The 23,072-nt window shown below is 33.9% G+C and overlaps 1 protein-coding gene across 3 annotated transcripts in view; it reads left to right on the top strand.

Annotated features, from left to right (window-relative positions):
- TRIM33 (tripartite motif containing 33) overlaps positions 1–23,072 on the top strand; it is a 141,887-nt gene that overhangs the window by 91,059 nt on the left and 27,756 nt on the right. For all 3 annotated transcript variants that reach the window (XM_020908277.2, XM_020908288.2, XM_070463877.1), the window contains exons 5-10: positions 8,432–8,548; positions 11,221–11,335; positions 13,356–13,502; positions 13,969–14,086; positions 15,495–15,769; positions 16,501–16,665. In XM_020908277.2, coding sequence (XP_020763936.1) covers positions 8,432–8,548; positions 11,221–11,335; positions 13,356–13,502; positions 13,969–14,086; positions 15,495–15,769; positions 16,501–16,665 — 937 coding nt within the window. The remainder of the gene's footprint in view (positions 1–8,431; positions 8,549–11,220; positions 11,336–13,355; positions 13,503–13,968; positions 14,087–15,494; positions 15,770–16,500; positions 16,666–23,072) is intronic.

Raw genomic sequence — 23,072 nt, forward strand, 5'->3', positions numbered from 1 at the left:
TGCAGCAATGTAAGCCTGCCTGTCACCATTTATAATTGATCTCTGATCTCTGTATGGCTGGTACTTATCTTTGAGATCTTAGCATAAATGTCACTCTGTATATCCAATCTATAGTTTTTAACCATCCATATCCTCTCTGTCACATCACTATTTAAATTGTTTTCTCATAATTGTTTTCTCATTAATTAGAATGTAAGGAAAGGAAGAATAGGACCCTGTTTTGTCTTGTTTACTGTTGTATTTCTAGCCTTAGAATCCTTCTGGCAAAGAGAAGAATTCACTGGATACTTTGAAGTCTTATTAATGACATAGATAAGTCATTATGACATATATAATATATATATTAATATATACATATCTTGTGACTTCATATATATTGTGATTTTATTATATATATACTTATATATTAACATATTTATATTATAAATATATATTATATTGTATACAATATATTATATTATTATATATTATCTATAAAATATTATTTGTATTATATCTGATAATTATATTAATATAATATATTAATAATATATAATATATTAACAATATTATATAACATAATTATTTTTATATATATTATATATATGAGTGTGTGTATAGACAAATACAGAAAAGTATCTAAAAGTGCAGTTTAAAGAATAACTAAAATATAAATGAAATAAATAAATAAATGAATAAATGAAATAAAATCTGGATTCTTGTCTTTTATTTTACTTAGCTACTTGATAAATGGAAATATTAGGTACTTTAGTTCTGTGGAAAAAAAAAAACTGCTGAGATGCTAAATGGCATCATCACCCAAGGAATTTTGGAAACCTCTTGGCTATAGTTAATTCATTCTTTTATTGATAGTAATTAGTAATTTGTTTCTAATTTTGGCTAGTATAAAAAATAATAATAATTTTGGAGTCCAAGAAAATAAGATCTATCACCACTTCCACTTTTTCCCATTCTGTTTGCCATGAAGTGATAGGATCGGATGCCATGATCTTAGGTTTTTGAAGTTGAGTTTGAGTTTTAAGCCATCTTTTTCACTCTCCTTTCACCCTCATCAGCAGGCTCTTTAGTTCCTCTTTCTATCATTAGAATGTTATCATCTGCATATGTGAGGTTGTTGATATTTCTCCCAGTAGTCTTGATTCAAGCTTGAGCTTCATCCAGCCTGGCATTTTGCATGATGTACTCTGCATATAAGTTAAATAAACAGGGTGACAATATACAGCCTTGTCATACTCCTTTCCCAATTTTGAACCAGTCAGTTGTTCCATGTAAGGTTCTAACTGTTGCTTCTTGACCCACATACAGGTTTCTCAGGAGACAGGTAAGGTGGTCTGGTATTCCATCTCTTTAAGAATTTTTCACAGTTGCTGTGATCTGCACAGTCAAAAGCTTTCTTTCATGTAGTCAGTGAAGCAGAGGTAGACGTTTTCTACTTAGTTTTCACAGAACTGAAGTATCTGTTTTCTCTGATCCAACAGATGTTGGCAATTTGATCTCTGGTTCCTCTGCCTCTTCAAAACCCAGCTTGTACATTTGGAAGTTCTCAGTTCACATACTGCTGAAGCCTAACTTGAAGGATTTTTGGCATAACCTTACTAGTGTGTAAAATGAGCACAATTGCATGGTAGTTTGAACATTCTTTGTCATTGCTCTTCTTTGGGATTGGAATGAAATCTGACCTTTTCCAGTCCTGTGGCCACTGCTGAGTTTTCCAAATTTGCTAACATATTGAGTGCAGCACTTTAATAGCATCATCTATCACAGCCTTGATGTAGTGAATGGGCTTGCTCATTCACTCAAATATGCCATATATATAGAGAGAGCTGTTTTAAAACTATGAACTTCTCATTTTCCTTTAAAATTATTTATGCAAATACTTTGTCTAGAATTTGATGCTTTCTTCAATAAAGGTTTGAATTTCCTTTTGCCAGTTCGTTGAAGCACTGCCAGGTTGAGGCTATTAAACATCCAGAATGAGATTGTTTCAGACCATCAGATGAGGTGTACGTGGTCTAAAAATTGGCATGGTGCACTTTGTGACTACTACTTCTAAGAATTCGTTTCTTGTCCACAACTTAAGAGGAACGTTCCTTTAGTCCTGTAGAGGCAGTAAAGGAGCAGGTGGATGGATATTGGTGACAGAGTTAACACACTTGTGAAACCATCATCAGCCAGAATGGTGAATGTATTTTTATCATTCCCAAAAGTTTCACTTCCATGTTTGAAAGCTGTTTTTGTATATCTAATTCTAAGTTGACAGTTTTTCTTTCAGTACTTTAAAGATGTAGCTCTGCTCTGTTATGGCTTGAATTGTTTCCAATGAGAAGTCTATTCTTTTTTTAAAAATTAATTCATTTTAATTGTATTTCATTACAGTACTGTGATGGTTTTTGCCATACATCAGCATGAATTGGCTACAGGTATACATGTGTTCCCCCTATCCTGAAGCCACCTCCCTCCCTCCCCTGTCCCTCTGGTTGTCCCAGAGTACCTGCTGTGCGTGCCCTGCTTCATGCACTGAACTTGCACTGGTCATCTATTTTACATATGGTAATGTATATGTTTCAGTGCTATTCTCTCAAATCATCTCACGTTCACCTTCCCCGCCTTGAGTCCAGAAGTCTGCTCTTTACATTTGTCGCCTTTGCTGCCCTGCATATAAGAATTGTTGGTACTGTCTTTCTAAATTCCATGTACATGTTGATATACAGTATTTATCTTTCTTTTTCTGACTCACTTCACTCTGTGTAATAGGTTCTAGGTTCATCTACCTCCTTGAAACTGACTCAAATGCATTCCTTTTTATAGCTGAGTAACATTCCATTGTGTATAAGTACCACAACTTCCTTAAACATTCATCTGCTGATGGACATCTAGGTTGCTTCCATGTCCTGGCTATTATAAATAGTGCTTCAGTGAACATTGGGGTACATGTGTCTTTTTCAATTCTGGTTTCCTTGCGGCGGGGGTGGGGTGTATGCCCAGCAGTGGGTCTCATGATAGTTCTTTTCCCAGTTTTTTAAGGAATCTCCACACTGTTTTACATAGTGACTCTACCAGTTTTCATTCCCACCAGCAGTGTAAGAGGGTCCCCTTTTCTGCACACCCTCTCCAGCATTTTATTTGTAGACTTTTTGATGATGGCCATCCTGACTGGTGTGAGATGATAACTCATTGTGGTTTGATTTACATTTCTCTAATAGTGAAGTTGAGCATCTTTTCATGTGTTTGTTAGCCATCTGTATGTCCTCTTTGGAGAAATGTCTGTTTAGGTCATTTGCCCACTTTTTGATTGGGTTGTTCATTTTTTGGTATTGAAAACTGCTTGTATATTTTGGAGATCAATTCTTTGTCAGTTGATTCATTTGCTATTATTTTCTCCCATTTTGAGGGCTGTCTTTTCAGCTTGCTTATATTATAGTTTCCTTCATTTTGCAAAAGCTTTTAAGTTTTATTAGGTCCAGTTTGTTTGTTTTTATTTCCATTACTCTGGGAAGTGGGTCATAGAGGACGTTGCTGTGATTTATGTCGGAGAGTGTTCTGCCTTTTTTTTCCTCTAAAAGTTTTATAGTTTCTGGTCTTACATTTAAGTCTTTAATCTGTTTGGAGTTTATTTTTGCGTATGGTGTTAGAAAGTTCTAATTTCTAATGTTCTGATTTCATTCTTTTACACATACAAAACTATAATAAAAAATCTTCCAACAAACAAAAGCCCAGGACCAGATGGCTTTACAGGTGAATTCTTCCAAAAATTTAGAGAAGAGCTAACACCTGTCCTACTCAAACTCTTCCAGAAAAATGCAGAGGAAGAAAAACTCCCAAACTCATTCTACAAGGCCATGATCACCCTAATACCAAAACCACAAAGATGCCACAAAAAAAGAAAACAACAGTCCAGTATCACTGATGAATATAGATGCAAAAATCCTCAACTAAATTCTAGCAAAAAGAATCCAACATATTAGAAAGATCACACATTATGATCAAGTGGGCTTTATGCTAGGATGCAAGGATTCTTCAGTATTTGCAAATCAATCAATATGATATACCATATTAACAAATTGAAAGGTAAAAACCATATAATTATTTCATTAGATACTGTTCTGTCTTTATTCCTCTGTATGTAATATATCTTTTTCCCTCTCGGTACTTAAAATTTTTCTTTATTATCGACTTTAAGCAATTTGAACACAATAGATCTTTGTGTAATTTTTTAAATGTTTATTGTGCTTGGAGGGTGTTGAGCTGCTTAGATCTATACAGGTTTTATAGTTTTTGTCAAATTCGGGAAATTTCATTCCACTGTTACAATTTCTTCTAATATTTATTGCCTCTTCCCTCTCCCTCCCTATTTGGGGATGCCAGTCATACCTGTATTAATTTTATTACAGTTGTCCTAAAACTCACTGTTCCTCTATTTGTCTCTCCTCCAGTTTTTTTCTATTTGATTTCAGATGGAATTAAGAGCAGGTTAGATGTTACAGAAGAAAAGATTAGGAAATTTGAAGAAAGGTAGCAATGTCAAGTAACAGCTTGTTCTACTAATGAAGTCTTAAATAACTGCAACATGAGTTGATGTCATTGTGTTGCTTTTGTGATTTAAAGTTAGTTTTTGTTCTGTTCCCTTTTCTATTTATGTGAGAATCCTAATGTCTTCCCCAAGCTTTCTTGAGATTTCTGTCCTTTTGGTTCTTATCATGTGTGCTCAGAGTCCATGCTCTCTTCAGCTGTTGCTGAATCCTTGTGGCATTATCATCCCCCTTTCACATACTGTCTTGAGTAAGGAACATAACCTCAGTTTAAAATTCTCCCAGCACTATTATGAGGTCTTTATGTACACTGTAGGTCTTTTGTTGTTGTTGTTGTTGTATTGAGGTTTTCTGTTTTAAACAATGCAAATGGTTTTAAAATATTGCTAAAAATATCAGTGATAACACGCTTTAAGCCTTTACTGTGCTTTAATAAGCAAAATAGTATGTTTATTTAAGTGCTTTATATTTTTTTGATCAATTTAATTCTTGGACTAATCCTGTAAGATATGATTATTACATATTTTTCTGAAGAAGACCTGAGACATAGAAAGTTGTCCAAATCATCTGTTACTGTGATGACTGTAATATTACTTAGTTATTAAGTCTTTCTAAAGATTTAATGAGAATCCATGTAAGATACTTAGCAAAGTGCCTGAGAACATTGTATGTTCTCAAAATGGGCTAATTGTTGCTATTTCTAGATTGATAAATCCTTAGATAAATTATGTTTGGAGTATTTTTCAGAGTAATCTTGAGGATAGAATAGGTGGGTATACTGAAAAAATTAGCTATAAATGGATACTTTTTGCAAGTGGGATTGAATCAGTGCTTTAATCTATGCTTGAAAATTTATGTAATTCATACTTATGAAATTTTATAGATAACTGATTTAAGGAAGAAACTGAGTCAAAATTACTGCATATCAGCTTTAAAGGATATTTACCTAGACATTCAGTTTGCATACAAACTAAGATGATATATTTCCCTGGAAGTGCCAGAGTAAAATCTTATCAACGTTTAAACACTCTGACAGTTACTAAGAATAATTACTTGGCCAAGAATAATTACTTGGCAAATAGAGTGGCATCCTTTTACAACTCAGGACCTGATAAGACTTTAAATGTGCATTCAGAAGTTACAGTTTGCAGTTTTAGCTAAGCGATTCTCAGCTTTCGGAAAAATCCTTTTATTTATTCACTTCCCATACTTATGAGAGCCCTCTTTTCAAAAACTTAGCAAACAGCTTTAAATAATAATTTATTTCTCAATAAATTTATATATACATATAAGCATAATGATTCTGTCCAAAACATGATAATTGGTAGTATACATGTTATACTGAGTTTCTATAATTCTAGCCAAAAGGACAAAAAGTCTTAACTTATAAACCCATCATTACTAAATTGTGGGTGTGCGTAATTTTTATATAGACATTTTGAAATACACAAAATAACATGGTGAAGAATTCCCTGTTAAGAATCACTGCTTCATTGCAAGATTAAAATCTAAGAAACTGCATATTACATACTAACAAAATTATGCTTAATCCATTTATTAGTTGTTCTTCCCCTTCATTTCTGAAGTATTTCAACTATTACATTGATTAGTTCAAAAAGAAAATTCAGTGTTTTTTCTGTTAGCTAAGAGAATCAGGTGCTTGTAGCCAAAACTACTGTATTGTTCATTTGTTTTTCAAGCCCAAGTTAGTATTTTTCTTATAATACAGTAGACATTCATTCAAGTGAATGGAGGCAAATCTGATTATCAGGTTTTACCAGTCTCTTGATGGTTAACTGTTATTTATTATTTGAGTCCAGCTTCATCAGAATGGACAGCTCTGTTTAACATCTGGCGCCTCCCTGATTTTCTAGCGTTGTCTTTTCCTTAGCCCTGAAATTGACAGATGTCTTCAGAGCTGTGTACTTTTGTGCATTCAGATTGTTTGCCCCAGTGAAAGCTCTTGCCTTTCTCCCAGGTTTGTTTACCTAGAAAGGTCTTACTCACCCTTTAACATCCAGTGTAGGTGTCAACACCTGTATGAAGGCAGGAAAGGGAATATACTTTCTCCTAGGTGTATCATGGTGTATTTGCTTCCTGCTTGTTCATATGAATGCATTAAGACATTTCTAGAAGTAGGATTCTGAAACATTGTTTTGAGTTGAGAAAAGAAAATTGTACAGATTTAAATTTCATGAATTAAAATTTTGTGAGTTATGGTACTAGTTGACCTTTCTGCCCAATGCCTTCTTATTTGCTGACATATTTAAACTCTGGGTCAAAAGATCTTTCTTCTTTACAATGTAAAGCTTAAGTCAAAAGGGTTAGCATGGAAATCTCATATTCCTGCTTTATCCATACAGATTAAACAAAGTAAAATTTCATTTTGGCCTTCGAGAAATAAATGGTATAGGAAATGAATCAAATGTTGTTCCTTTAATGTTTCTTCAGTGAAGGAATAGTTTGGCTCACCTTTGTAACAGAACCTCTTTTAAAAGCCTTTTAAATTAAAATACTCATATGCTTTTGTGCTGTTTAGTTAATATATCATGCAAGTTATCATGTGCTAGACTTTACATTGTAGATAGGTTTTTTTTTTTTTGCTTTAAAATTTTTCTCCTTGAAAATCATAAAATGATATGCCTGTTATGTATATTTCACTGTAATAAAAAATTCTTAATGCACAAAATAAAAACCTTATTTGCCAGCTGTTCTGTGTAATCACATTCACCCTGTTGCTCTAAACTTTGCATTCTAATTCCCTCAATTTTTCTTTTACATCTTAAACCCCACCACTCAGCAAACTTTCCTTTTAACAACTTCATAGCCTTTCCTCCTGTACTTACCATAACACAGACTTTTACTAAAGGTACAAACGTTTAGGTGCTCATAGCCTTCCTCTGCATCTCAATTTCTGCTTTTACTTTAATGATCTGTGTCCACATAGACAATGAAAACTTCCTCAGTACCTTGAGCTTCTCTTTTCTGGCAATCTTTTCTTGATTCTGCCTTAGCTAGGCATTCAGTTTTTAAGTTATACCATGGATGTTATGGCTTCAGTTAAACTTTCAAATAACCAAAGTTTTGAAATTACAGAAGATTACCAAAGATTTTAAATTTGGTAATTTCAAATTACCAAAGATGTTTATCACTGTGACAAAGTCAGAGACCATTGTTCAAGCTTGTTTACTCAGCTATACCCATTAGTACCGTACCCTAATCATCTGAGCTACTGTCTTAGAGTTCTAGCTGATCTTCCCCTTCTCTCTTCTTCAGATCTTTTATATTTCTGTATGATTTTCCTGGCAGCTCAGATGGTAAAGAATCTGCCTGCAATGCAGGAGACATGGGTTTGATCCCTGGGTTGGGAAGATCCCCTGGAGAAGGAAATGGCAACCCACTCCAGTATTCTTGCTGGAGAATTCCATGGACAGAGAAGCCTGGTGGGCTACAGTCCATGGAATCGCAGAGTCGGACACAACTGAGCAACTAACATACACATACATTACAAAGTAGCACTGATTTTATGAGTTTGGAATTGTGGGTGGTTTTCCCACCTTTGAAAGTATTTTGTATAATGTGATTATATTTTATGATTTAAAATGTATACAACTCATGCCAGTATTTGGATTTTTCAAAAATGTAGTCCTGAATCAAAACTCCAACACTTCAGCAGTTTTGAGTAATTTTGTTTGTTTTATAGTGGATTCACTGGGTCAGGTTAAGAATGAAGGATAATTGATAGTTAAAAGTTGCTGGTGATGTAAGGGGTGTGTGTCCTTCTTAGAATGTTGATCATTTAAGTAAGGTTTTAAGATTGACTCATCCAGCAGTTGTTCATTCCCAAATCACAGTCATAAATTTTCTGTTTTAAATAATTTTTTTTTTGTTTTGTATTGAAGGTATCAGTTTTTGGAAGAAGCTTTTCAGAACCAGAAAGGTGCAATTGAGAATCTACTAGCTAAGCTTCTTGAGAAGAAGAATTATGTTCATTTTGCAGCTACTCAGGTGCAGAATAGGTAAGTGTGGTTCCTTAAAACCAAAATTTCACTTTAAGGATTATTAAACTCAGTGGGTCCAGTTTAAATTTGTTTTCCTTTTATTTATATTAAGCATATATAGAAAAGGTTTTTTTTTTGAGGAGTAAATGATTTGAGTTTGGATTATGATATTAAAGAAAATTTAATTCACTAAAATTTTGGATACTCATTTAGGATACATCTTTGACTGTTAATATAATTAATATCACTAGTCTTCTTAAGGCTTATTAGTTAAATGTAGAAAAAGCAATTAATGTATAAAGAGTTGAATTATAAAATTTTAACTAGAGACTGGAAGACAGAGGAGAGAATATGAAGAATGGTGGACAAATTTTCCATCTGTAAAACAAGCATTAAAAACAGTACTTATCTTACTTGTATTATTATGAGAAACACAGTTTCTGGCACATAGTTAACCTTCAAATTTTAGCTTTTTAAAATCACGAACACTAGTTTTTAGACATCCTATTTTCGTTAATTTCTGAATTAACTAAATTTATTGATAAAGCATGTGGGACTGGGACTTCTCTGGTTGGCCAATGGTTAAGACTCCATACTTCTACTCCAGGGGCCATGGGTTTGAGTCCTAGTTAGGGGACTCAGATCATGCAGTGTGGCCACAAAAAAACAAATAAAAACACACACACAAAACCCATAAAGGCTGTTGGGACTAAGTTCATAAGTGAGTAGGTTAAGAAGATTAGGACTCTTAAAGGAGTCCTTGCAGACAAACACTTGGAGCTGGCATAATTAAAACCCCTATGTTCTTAGAGGTATGAATAAGGGTTCATATGTTTTTATTCTTCAGACTCACAAAATTAAGAATTTTAGGTTCTCTAGAATATTAAAATTAATTTTTGATGATTTAAAAAGACACAGTAAATACTTAAAATATTGAAGATGAATGAATGGTGGTTGTATAGTATATTAGATAATAATACATTAGACATTAAGAGATGTTATAACTTTGATCCTGAAAGGTTATAGCAAAGGAAAATAGAGGCTCCTCAGAGGTTGCAGATAATATGTAAATATATATACACAGATACTAGTCATGGTTTGTTCTTGTGGTTATGTCAAGATGTTTTTTATACTGCTGTTATATTGTAGACAATATTGGAGAACATGACTGTCTTCTCATAAATTACAGATGGTTATCCTTTTCAGAGAAAGGATAGAGAGATAATTCATATCATAGTCCCATATTTTTATACATATATTTTGTACATATTTTGTATAAATGTTCCTCAATCTGTAGACAGTTGAGGCTTATGTGTCATATGATTACAGATAGTTGGAGAATTTCATCTCCAGAAAGCTTTAAAATAAAGCATTTAAGATTAAAGTCTATAATTACACTTCTTTTAAATTCTTTGATGACTTTTCTCCATTTTTTTACTCTACGTTCATTTTTTTACTTCCTTTACAATCGAAAAATGTGTATTATCCATGCTTAAACCTAGGGGTGTTTGACTCTACTGCCAGAATGCTTGATTTCAACCTTTGGCTGAATCTTTTTTTTTTTTTTTAACTTTTAAAATTTATTTATTTTTAATTGGAGGATAATTGCTTTGCAATGTTGTGTGTTGGTTTCTGCCATACATCAGCATGAATCAGCCATAGGTATGTGTATGTTCCCTCCCTCTTGAACCTCCCTTCCTTTCCGAACCATTTTGAGTCATGTGTTTCTTAGCACTAGTAATTAGTACTCTCATTTTAAAAAAATTGTCCTCCACTCACTTTAATAAGATAAGGACAGCACTGAGTAAAAATTTCAAATTAGTGCCTGATGTACAAAGGAGGGATAACTACATTCTTGACCCAGTGTATTCAAGTTATTCAAATTTGTACTTGATAAATGAAAGGCAATTTTAGTGGTTGAAAGTGTTAGTTTTAGTTTGTACAAAAGTAGAATGTATAAAAGTTGAAGGTTACCATCTTATGATTGTTTGTTAACATTTTATGTATTTATATTTGTGGGATTTTTCTCTTCCTATTTTATAAATAGCAAGATATTGGCTATTTCATATTTGCAACCAGAATTTTCATAGCTTCATGGTAGCTTATATTTATTTCTAAAACATTTAACAACTGTTTTTATAAAAGGAATCAAAGTGTTTTATTCCCTTAAAACATTCTGAGAAGTAAGTCATTTTGAGAAAAACCCATGCAATGAGTATATATGAATTCACATTTGAAGTAGTTACAAGTGAACCTAAATGCTTCTACACTTCCTACTATTTCAAAAGATAATAGTATTGGTTGCAATGGTTCTTTGCTCATTGTTCTTGAAAAGCACTATGATTAAATAGAACCCATGTGCCATATTTAACACTAACCAGCAATCATTGATGGCAGATATTTGTATATCACTTTTATGTCATAGAAATTAAAGGAGATTGCCACGTAGTGTAACAAACTGTCCTTTATGAACTTAATTTAAAATTACTAAATATTTAATTCATTCTTTGTCTACACATATAACTTGTTTGGGCCAAATTGAGTGGTCAGGTCTGCCAAAACATAAGTTGTACATTTGACAAAAATTTAGTTACTCGTTTACGTGCCCAGTTGGATGAATTTCTGTTAGAGTTGGTAATTCAGAGACGTAGGATAAGTCGATAACCTAATGATGCATTTCTCTTATTCAGGATAAAAGAAGTAAATGAGACTAACAAACGAGTAGAACAGGAAATTAAAGTGGCCATTTTCACCCTTATCAATGAAATTAATAAGAAAGGAAAATCTCTCTTACAGCAGCTAGAGGTATGGTTCAAAGCCAAAATAAAACAAAAACTGCTTCTCTTGCTCTTTAGCTGTTTTTAATGTTTATTGAAAGCTCTTTTAGATTGGTTGCGGGGGGGGTATGAAAGTAAAGTCAGTTAAAAATTTTTTTGTGTGTTTTTTTAATTGGAAAATCCTTTTTTCAAGTTACTTTCTAGCCCAATTTAATTAATAATACTTTAGCTGTATCAGTTAGGAGATAGTGTTGGCCTCTTAGAAATGAAGGAATTATTACTAAATGTAACATAAATGAAGACAAAGCTGACCTGCCACACTCCCTCTTCTCCCCTCAAGATGGGCCCTCAGTTTAACTTTTACATGTGAATATATATTGGGAGTCTTACTGACTCATGTGGGTGCTTCACTTTATTTTTTAATGTTCCATAGTTTTCCTAAAAATGATACTCATTTTGAAATTTATAAACTTTAAATTTACTGGTAATTTTGTTGTATTATGTCTTTATGTTGCATATTTTGAGGTTAATATATGAATGTAAATTTCTAGGTGAGAAGCCAGTCAATTTGTGAAATCCAGATTGTTTTAATCAGAGACTCTACTGTCCATAGTTGGTTGATCTCAAAATTTTGTGGTTTGAAATTGCTTTAGGTAATATGGGGTTACACTTAAAGTACAAATGAAAAGTAATAATTTAAATTACATGGATATTTGATTATTTAACTTTTAGTTACTATTAACCTCAAATTTTTCATAGATTTTTTTCTGTTGCTATTGCTTTATAGAAAATTGTGAAATATTAGGCATAGTTACATATAAATATATGTCAGCAGAGTATTATTTCTGAATTTCTGTCTTGAAATACATGTTGCCATTGTTCCACTATTGTCAGATTAAAAGTATTCTCACGCATATTGTTAGTTTGAGGTTTCTTGTGACTGTTTTATATCCAGCCTAGTTGCATTTAACCTTAATGGATTTTTGTTTTCAAAAGAACCTTGTAAAGGGAGAGCATGAGCAGGCAGTTATTTTTGATCCCTTTTAACTTACAGTAATACATTTTAATTATAGGTCTAAAGTAATGTTCTGAAACCATTTCAAGAACTTTTGAATTAAAAGTTTTGAATTAAAGTGCCTCTTATTGCTAAAATATACACAAATACCTAATAATAAATCTGCCCCATATTTCTAACATGCTGAAATTTAAGCAATAGATATTTTCTAGTGTACTATGTTTCTAAACTTTGTGAAATAGACGTTTTCCTTAACTTTATAAAAGGGATGATTTTCTGGGAAGTTGTAAATAAAACTCCCATCATTTGAATATTTTTATCTACTGATTTATATTATAAAGTGAGCAACGTATTTCCTTAGGAGAAAAATTGTTCAGTAAACTCAGATGAATCATTTTTTGTAAGAAAGTGGTTAAGACTGAAGAGGCAAGTTGTTCAGCATGCTGAAAGTCAAAGGACATAGAGCATCCTCTATTCCTTCTGGCAGGTTTCATCCCCAGAAAGCAGTTTATTTTTCCTTTGCAGCATTTTCCTCAAATTGGTCTTTGCTTCCACTCTGCAATTCATCTTTCTCCCTTTGTCTTAATATTTAAAAGATTTTTTCAGCCTCATTGCCACACCAGTAGATGGCACTGGTAACACAAAATTTTCTTTGGCCTGAGAAGTGTATTGAGTTAAGATAATAAAATTATTTCTAAAGGTCAGCTCATATGTCATAAGCTCTATATATTAGATTAGCTTAGTGGAAGGACACTATTTTTAACAAAGACTTTTCATCTTCTGAAGGAAAAGGGAGACATAACTAACATTAGTTTCTGTATATACAGTGTCTATTTTAGCCCAGAGAACTAAGAACTAAATTTTAGTCCCTCTTTTGTTAGTAACTTTGTCCTTGATCATAGACTCATTAAATAATGAGGAACTTAAGTTATCCCATATTTAAAGAGAAATATAAGTATTATGTTCATTTGCAATAGAAATTGAACTGATGTACATATAGTAATTCCTCAGTGAACCTCTTGTTCTGTTTCAGAATGTTACAAAAGAAAGACAGATGAAGTTACTACAGCAGCAGAATGACATCACAGGCCTTTCCCGGCAGGTGAAGCACGTCATGAACTTTACAAACTGGGCAATTGCAAGTGGTAGCAGCACGGCGCTACTGTACAGCAAGCGACTGGTGAGACACACAATACCTTCTTCTTCTTTAAATTGACCTTATGTAGATGTTACTTATGCCTATTTAAATTTAAATTTTGAATTTCAGTAGACGTAATCACCATCACACAAAAATAAAGAAGTTTCCATTACCTGCAAAAATTTTTTTGTTTTTCTCTACCCCTAGCATTTTGCAGCCACTAGTCTGAATTTCTGTCATTTTCTATAATTTCGTATAAATGAAATCATACACTAAGGTTTGAATCGGTCATAGGTTTTGGAAATACCTACTTGTATAATGTAGTTTATCTCAAAAAATGGCAGACATTCAAGCATGTGCATTTGATTGTTAATACAGTTTTTTAAAATACTGATTCTGTCTCAGATGGACACTCTGGGGCTATATGAGTTTTTATTATGTCTTTATCTTGTTTGTTTTCTCAAGTGGTATTTAATTTTAAGACTAATGTGATTTTTTTCCCTTTAAGATTACTTTTCAATTGCGCCATATTTTGAAAGCACGGTGTGATCCTGTCCCTGCTGCTAATGGAGCAATACGTTTCCATTGTGATCCTACCTTTTGGGCAAAGAATGTAGTCAATTTAGGTAAGAAATAATTATAGTTGTATGGCTATAACTTGGAACACTGAATTAGGAGAAAGCAGCTAAAACAAATCTTAGATACTTCAAGATTTTAAGTGTCAGTCTAACATGTAAACTTTTAGAAGATAAGTTCTTTTTGGAAACTCACTTCAGCTTTGTTCATTACATCTTTAAGAATGTTGAGAGTCGCCTTTGTATAGTTTTCAACAGTAGGTATCATTTCTAACTTTTTCCCCCACATCTTTTAAAATTGCTATTGACTGTTACATGTCAAAAACTTAGCAAATGAGTTTTTTCTCTAAATAATTTCTTACATGCTTAGTAGCTTATATATTGTACAAAATCGTCCACTTGTGAAAGGCCTTCAGCATGCTAATGTGTCCAAATCCCATGTTCTGAGGCATGTTTGAAAGATAAGAGTAGCTCTTTTGACATGGAAGCCATGTGGACTTTGCTTTTGTTACTCTACAGTGTGGACCTATGGACTGTAGGTGAAAATTATAGATAAACATACAAACAGCACAGTTTACAATAAAACATGGCCCTCCCTGTTCCCCCCACCACCACCCCCAAGCAACAATTAGAGCTGTCTAAGATTGATTAAACTTATTTTCAGAATAGTCCTCACCATCGGAAGCTGTAAAAGCAGAGATGAATGGCTTTTTGTGAAAATAATAGTAATCTTTGTGTATATTCAGGTTTGGCTATACCTGTAGATCAGGCATTAGCAGACTGTTTTTGTGTGATGTGGTAGCTAAGTTCGGCTTTTATGTTTTAAAGAGTTGTTAAAACAAAAAGTATATGACAGATCTTATGTGGCCTGCAAAGCCTAAAAATCTGGCTTATTACAGGAAAAAGTTTTGCAAACTCTACTTTAGATCAAACCTTCCTAAAATATGCCTTCTATTCCTAGAAAGTACTTGACTCTGGAAAAAGTAAGGAGAATTTTTCATTTCCAAGGATATAAATAGTAATAGTTTAAAACATTCAACATGTCCATAGAAGACAGTGTAGTACTCTGTGCTGCGCATTTTGACAGTTCAAAGGCAGATGGAATTGGTATTAGCAGTCTCAGATATCCTTGAATCTCCTTGGGAGAGAATTTATTTAGACTGACTAGGTGGGCCTCTTCTCATAGTATATCTTTCAGCTCTTTAATTTTCTATACATTTGTGTAATTAATAAGGGCAGATAATATTTTCTGAGTAATCAGAGGTCAGTTAATTGGTTTTGGACTATGTTAGGTTTCTGGTTGTTACCATCTTTGAACCTAGCTCCCTTCCTTGTTGTCCTATTAGAAGCTTTGAGTGGTGGTAGTTGTCAGAGGAGAGAGAAAAATATAATGATTAATCCATGATGTAGATGTTAGTTGATTATTTGCAAATTATTGTCATTTTTTTAAATCCTTCAGGTAATCTAGTAATAGAGAGTAAACCAGCTCCTGGTTATACTCCTAATGTTGTAGTTGGGCAAGTTCCTCCAGGGACAAACCACATTAGTAAAACCCCTGGACAGATTAATTTAGCACAGCTTCGGCTTCAACATATGCAACAGCAAGTGTATGCACAGAAACATCAGCAGTTGCAACAGATGAGGATGCAGCAGCCACCTGCACCTGTACCAACAACAACAACGACAACACAGCAGCACTCCAGACAAGCAGCCCCTCAGATGTTACAACAACAGGTGAGTGTTATGTCACATTACTGATAAAAATTATGAAGACCTCAAGGCTATATATATTCTGTCCTATATAGGTGAGTTACACATTTCAAAGTTACTGATGGGGACAGAGATCAAGGGACAGAGCTCAAAGATCAGTTTAAACAGTTTCCTTGGATATGGCAGGGATGTGGAGGAGATATGAGGAAGGACAGGAGATAAATAGTTATGATGGGAAACAATTAACTCACTAGTATTATGGAGATATGCAGGAAACACAAATTCTATCACTGGGTCAGGAAGATCCCCTGAAGTAGGAAATTGCATCCCACTCCAGTATTCTTGGCAAAGAGTCTGACATTAAGTGACTGAGCACACACACCATGGAGGTATACACATTTTTATCCCTCTATACCAGATCTTTTTTATTCTGTACCTGTGGTTTTGGGTCAAAGAACCGTGTTGTTTCTGTCTAATATCCGATATGTTTTTTAGGCTTTTGGTCAAATCATTTCCTTTCCTGTATCTTCCTTGCTCTCTTCTCCCCCATCCAAATCAAAACTGTTAATCTGGGGTTGATTAAGTTAATGCTGATAAGCTTTGAAACACACTTAGTCTAAGAGAAGGAGATTGGGGCAAGAGACGAGCAGAATGACTTATACTTCTTACTATCCTGAGAAGATTTTTACTGTAACATTTTATAATTGAAAGATGTATAAATATTATTACATAAATGCAATATCTACCTTTTGCAGCCTCCAAGATTGATCAGTGTGCAAGCAATGCAAAGAGGCAACATGAACTGTGGAGCTTTCCAAGCCCATCAGATGAGATTGGCACAGAATGCTGCCCGAATACCAGGGATACCCAGGCACAGTGGCCCTCAGTATTCCATGATGCAGCCACACCTCCAAAGACAAGTATGCCTAGAGTTACATTTGTAAGAATCATACAATTTTAAAACTAAAAGACAGCAATTTTCTTAATCAGTTGCAGGAGGGAGGAAGGGTGGTCATGGATACTTTTGAGAATTTGACCAATGCTGTGTTATCTTCCTGTCCCAGGAAAATACACATAAAATTTGTATTAAATTTTAAGAGCTTCTTTGATGTCTTTAAACCCAATGTATACTTTGTGTTGAGCATCCCTTATTTAGTCCAACCGATTCATTTTACAGAAGTAAAAAATAAAGGAGCTTGTTGTTTACCCAGAGTTCCTAGAGGTAATGGTAAAATTAAGAATAAAACTTTAGTTTCTTGAAATTGTTCTTCTCTTTTAATGTGACATTTTGACTTTTTTATTCCTCTCTTTACTCAGTGTTGTTTATTTTAGGATGGATATGCCTACTCTTGTGTCTAGAGAGGCATGTTTTCTTTCTAATCTTTGCATGAATAGTAGATTGTATAGGAGGTATGATTACTTTTACATAGGATTTCTAATTATACATAAAAGTCATTTATCATTGTTAGAGTGATGTTTCTCAAAGTATGATTAAAAGGCCCTGAGAATTACTTGGGCACCTTGTCATAAATACACTCTGAGCCATATCCATTGAATCAGAATTTACATGAAGGGAGTACTCAGAAGTATGTGAACTTGTACTGATTTAGATGGACCTGCATACGGAAGTTGCACAAATACCATCCTAGAGAAGTGGTCCTCCCAACTTTTTGGCTCAATTACCTCTGAAAGACTTGAAAAATACATACTATAATACCTCACATTTGAAGGTTGACATTTAAAACTTCCATTACAAGTTTAAATAGTTGCAAAGGACTTACTGTCTACCATATTATAAATACTGACATTACAAAGTTAAACCCTTGCATTATTTTTGTAAGTGGATCCACTGGAGTGGATATTACTCCAAGTACTGTAGCAGATTGTTTTTTTGTTGTTGTTGTTTTCTTAAACTTTTATTTTCTCTTGGATTGTAGCCTATTTACAGTGTTGTGATAGTTTTGGGTGGATAGCAAAGGGACTCAGCCATATATATACGTGTCTCCATTCTCCCATAAATTCCTCTCCCATCCAGGCTGCCACATAACATTGAACAGAGTTCCCTGTGCTATACACAGTAGGACCTTGTTGGTTATTCATTTTAAATACAGCAGTGTGTACATGTCGGTCCAACACTCCCTAACTATCCCTTGCCCCCATTGTTCCCTCATGGTAACCTTAAGTTTGTTTTCTAAGTCTGTGAATCTGTTTCTGTTTTATAAATAAGTTCATTTGTATTATTTTTTTTAGATTCCACATATAAGGGATATCATACAATATTTCTTTATCTTAGCAAGTTATTTTTTGAAAGTCAAAATTACATACTTTTTTCTCCTTGGACTTGAATTTATCATCTACTTTTATAAAATTTTATCTTAATATATTTATGTTTGATAGACTTGTGAATCAGTTTGTTGTTTTCTGCTGGAAAGATATCTTTTGATTTTAAAATTCTGATTTCTGTTTATAATGCTATTATCAAGCATTAATACTTTTTCTTTAGACCAGATTTTCATTACAATTATTCCTATACAGCTTAAGATGCATATTTACATGGTTTAAGAATATTAGGGAACAAAAGTTAAATTCTTTGAGAGATACATTTCTTTATGCGATGGAGCCTTTTTCCTTTCCTATTCGTTTATGCATATTTGTATGTCTGTTACCTTTTACTGTTAAGAGTAAGTCAGAATTTAACATTGATTTATCAGTTGACAACTTCTTTAGGCCTTTTGTCATTTTTGTTGATCATTAAGTATCAGAACTCAATCCAAAGATTTGTTACCCAGGTTTTAGAGCAGGACACTTTCTCCGCTGATTTATGCCTTTATTTTCAACTGTACATTTGCCTATCTCTTCAGGGTTTTTTTTGGTTTTGTTTTTTGTTTTATGCTGGGGTGATATGCTGGATTAGATTATGGTTGAGTTAGAGATGTCCTGTGTTAACATTTTTTTTTGGAGAAGGACAGTTTTGAAAGAAATAGTTGGAAAAAATTCATAGACCATGGTACATTCTTAAGTAAATTGGGTTTTCTTCAGAAAAAATGTATATATGAAGGTTGACTATCTAGATTTTAATTTCCTTAAAAGTATTCACATACACAATGACCCCTTAGTTTTTGGAAAGCCTTTAAATACTACCGGGAGGCAGGTACACCCTTTAGAATGTGCAGAAGCTACAGAATCAGACCAGCCGTCTTAGAACATTGTCCTTAGACTTTGGGTCCCACAGAAACCACTGACTGTTAGAGTTTTAAGTTTTAAAATATTTCAGATGATTTATATGTGTATACTAAGTTATTTCCCAAAGATTTTAATCTGTTATCTTTTTTTTAACATAACACATATATATGTATGTTTATCACACATAGTTAAATTTATCTTGAGAAAACAAGAACATTAAACAACTCTATTAGTTTAAATCACCACATTAAGGATCATCTCAACGGATCAGAAAGGTATCTGATAAAAGTTAGTAATAATTCATGGTAATCTTGTAAACTGAATAGAAGAAACTTTCTTTATCCTGAGAAAATATATCAGAAACCTGCTGCAAATATTTTGTTTTGTTTTTTAATTGAGATATAGTTGATTTTCAATAGTATGTGTTTCAGGTGTGCAATATAGTGACTCAAAATTTTCAAAGATTATACTTCATTTATAGTTATGAAATATTAGTTATATTCCCTGTGCTATACAGTATATCCTTGTAGCTTGTTTATTTTGTATGTCAGTTCAGTTCATTCAGTCGTATTTGACTCTTTGCGACCCCATGGACTGCAGCACGCCAGGCTTCCCTGTCCATCACCAACTCCCGAAACTTGCTCAATCTCTTTTCCAATCAAGTCAGTGATGCCATCCAACCAGCTCATCCTCTGTTGTCTCTGTCTCCTGCCTTTAATCTTCCCAGCATCAGGGTCTTTTCCAGTGAGTCAGTTCTTGGCATCAGGTGGCCAAAGTATTGGAGTTTCAGCTTCAGCATCAGTCCTTCCAATGAATATTCAGGGCTGATTTCCTTTAGGATTGACTGGTTTGATCTCCTTGCAGTCCAAGGGACTCTCAAGAGTCTTCTCCAACACCACAGTTCAAAAGCATCAATTCTTCTGTGCTCAGCTTTCTTTATAGTCCAACTCTCACATCTGTATATGACTACTGGAAAAACCTTAGCTTTTTTTTTTAAGTTAATTTATTTATTTTAATTAGAGGCTAATTACTTTACAATATTGTAGTGGTTTTTGCCATACATTGACATGAATCAGCCGTGGGTGTACATGTGTCCCCCATCCTGAACCCCCCTCCCACCTCCCTCCCCATCCCATCCCTCAGGGTCATCCCAGTGCACTGGCCCTGAGTGCCCTGTCTCATGCATCAAACCTGGACTGGCGATCTATTTCACATATGATAATATATATGTTTCAATGCTATTCTCTCAAATCATCCCACCTTCGCCTTCTCCCACAGAGTCCAAAAGTCTGTTCTTTACATCTGTGTCTCTTTTGCTGTCTCGCATATAGGGTCATCGTTACCATCTTTCTAAATTCCATATATATGTGTTAATATACTGTATTGGTGTTTTTCTTTCTGACTTACTTCACTCTGTATAATAGGCTCCAGTTTCATCCACCTCATTAGAACTGATTCAAATGCATTCTTTTTAATAGCTGAGTAATATTCCATTGTGCATATGCACCATGGCTGCTTATCCATTCGTCTGCCCATGGACATCTAGGTTGCTTCCATGTCCTAGCTATTGTAAACAGTGCTGTGATGAACATTGGGGCACAAGTGTCTCTTTGAATTCTGGTTTCCTCGGTATGTATGCCCAGCAGTGGGATTGCTGGGTCGTATGGGAGTTCTGTTTACAGTTTTTTAAGGAATCTCCACACTGTTCTCCATAGTGGCTGTACTAGTTTGCATTCCCACCAATAGTGTAAGAGGGTTGCCTTTTCTCTGCACCCTCTCCAGCATTTATTGCTTGTAGACTTTGGGATAGCAGCCATTCTGACCAGCATGAGATGGTACTTCATTGAGGTTTTAATTTTCATTTCTCTGATAATGAGTGATGTTGAGGATCTTTTCATGTGTTTGTTAGCTATCTGTATATCTTCTTTGGAGAAATGTCTGTTTAGTTCTTTGGCCCATTTTTTTGATTGGGTCGTTTATTTTTCTGGAATTGAGCTGCATGAGCTGCTTGTATATTTTTGAGATTAATTCTTTGTCAGTTGCTTTGTTTGCTATTATTTTCTCCCATTCTGAAGGCTGTCTTTTCACCTTGCTTATAGTTTCCTTTGTTGTGCAAAAGCTTTAAGTTTCATTAGGTCCCATTTGTTTGTTTTTGCTTTTATTTCCGTTACTCTGGGAGGTGGGTCATAGAGGATCCTGCTGTGATTTATGTCAAGAGAGTGTTTCGCCTATGTTTTCCTCTAGGAGTTTTATAGTTTTTGGTCTTTCATTTAGATCTTTAATCCATTTTGAGCTTATTTTTGTGTATGGTGTTAGAAAGTGTTCTAGTTTTATTCTTTTACAAGTGGTTGACCAGTTTTCCCAGCACCACTTGTTAAAGAGATTGTCTTTTCTCCATTGTATATTCTTGCCTCTTTGTCAAAGATAAGGTGTCCATAGGTGTGTGGATTTATCTCTGGGCTTTCTATTTTGTTCCATTGATATATATTGTCTTTGTGCCAGTACCATACTGTCTTAATGACTGTAGCTTTGTAGTATAGTCTGAAGTCAGGTAGGTTGATTCCTCCAGTTCCATTCTTCTTTCTCAAGATTGCTTTGGCTATTTGAGGTTTTTTGTATTTCCATACAAATTGTGAAATTATTTGTTCTAGTTCTCTGAAAAATACCATTGGTAGCTTGATAGGGATTGCATTGAATCTGTAGATTGCTTTGGGTAGTATACTCATTTTCACTATATTGATTCTTCTGATCCATGAACATGGTATATTTCTCCATCTATTTGTGTCATCTTTGATTTCTTTCATCAGTGTTTTATAGTTTTCTGTATATAGGTCTTTTGTTTCTTTAGGTAGATTTATTCCTAAGTATTTTATTCTTTTTGTCACAATGGTGAATGGAATTATTTCTTTAATTTCTCTGTTTTCTCATTGTTAGTATATAGGAATGCAAGGGATTTCTGTGTGTTAATTTTATATCCTGCAACTTTACTATATTCATTTATTAGCTTTAATAATTTTCTGGTGGTGTCTTTAGGGTTTTCTATGTAGAGGATCATGTCATCTGCAAACAGTGAAAGTTTTACTTACTTCTTTTCCAATCTGGATTCCTTTTATTTCTTTTTCTTCTCTGATTGCTGTGGCTAAAACTTCCAAAACTATGTTGAATAGTAGTGGTGAGAGTGGGCACCCTTGTCTTGTTCCTGACTTTAGGGGAAATGCTTTCAGTTTTTCACCATTGAGGATAATGTTTGCTGTGGGTTTATCATATATGGCTTTTATTATGTTGAGGTATGTTCCTTCCATGTGGGCTTTCTGGAGGGTTTTTTTTATCATAAATGAATATTGAATTTTGTCAAAGGCTTTCTCTGAATCTTTTGAGATAATCATATGGTTTTTATCTTTCAGTGTGTTAATGTGTATCATATTAATTGATTTGTGGATATTGAAGAATCCTTGCATCCCTGGGATAGAGTTCACTTGGTCGCGATGTATGATCTTTTTAATATGTTGTTGGATTCTGTTTGCGAGAATTTTGTTAAGGATTTTTGCATCTATGTTCATCAGTGATATTAGCCTGTAGTTTTCTTTTTTTGTGGGATCTTTGTCTAGTTCTGGTGTTAGGGTGATGGTGGCCTCATAGAATGAGTTTCGCAGTTTACCTTACTCTGCAGTTTTCTGGAAGAGTTTGAGTAGGATGGGTGTTAGCTCTTCTCTAAATTTTATATGTTATCTTAAATGATCCTCATAACAACCTTCAGAAAGACAGGTGTCCATTTTCATTTGTCCTTATCCACATTTCTAAATTACCAAGATTGTGATTTTGCCTAAAGTCACACAGAATTAAGAGTTAGGAATTGATAACCAGCTTTCCATTTGTAAATTTGTCATTCTACCATATTAGTTACACAATAACAATTATTTTTATTTGCTAAAAGACCAAAGTGTCAGTGAAATATAGACAGAACAGAGGTTTTCTGTGTCTGATGATTGAAAACTTTAGGGACTTCCAGATCATCTATTTTTATATATCTTTGTTCTCAAGTAAAATCATATCACCAGACTGACAGGGTACAATTATTGGCAAGTTTTTGTTTTTTTCCTAAATACTATACAAAAATGTACAGAAAATGAAAAAAAAAGGACAG

The sequence above is a fragment of the Odocoileus virginianus genome, unplaced genomic scaffold, assembly GCF_023699985.2.
Source record: "Odocoileus virginianus isolate 20LAN1187 ecotype Illinois unplaced genomic scaffold, Ovbor_1.2 Unplaced_Contig_8, whole genome shotgun sequence".
NCBI classification, from domain to species: domain Eukaryota; kingdom Metazoa; phylum Chordata; class Mammalia; order Artiodactyla; family Cervidae; genus Odocoileus; species Odocoileus virginianus.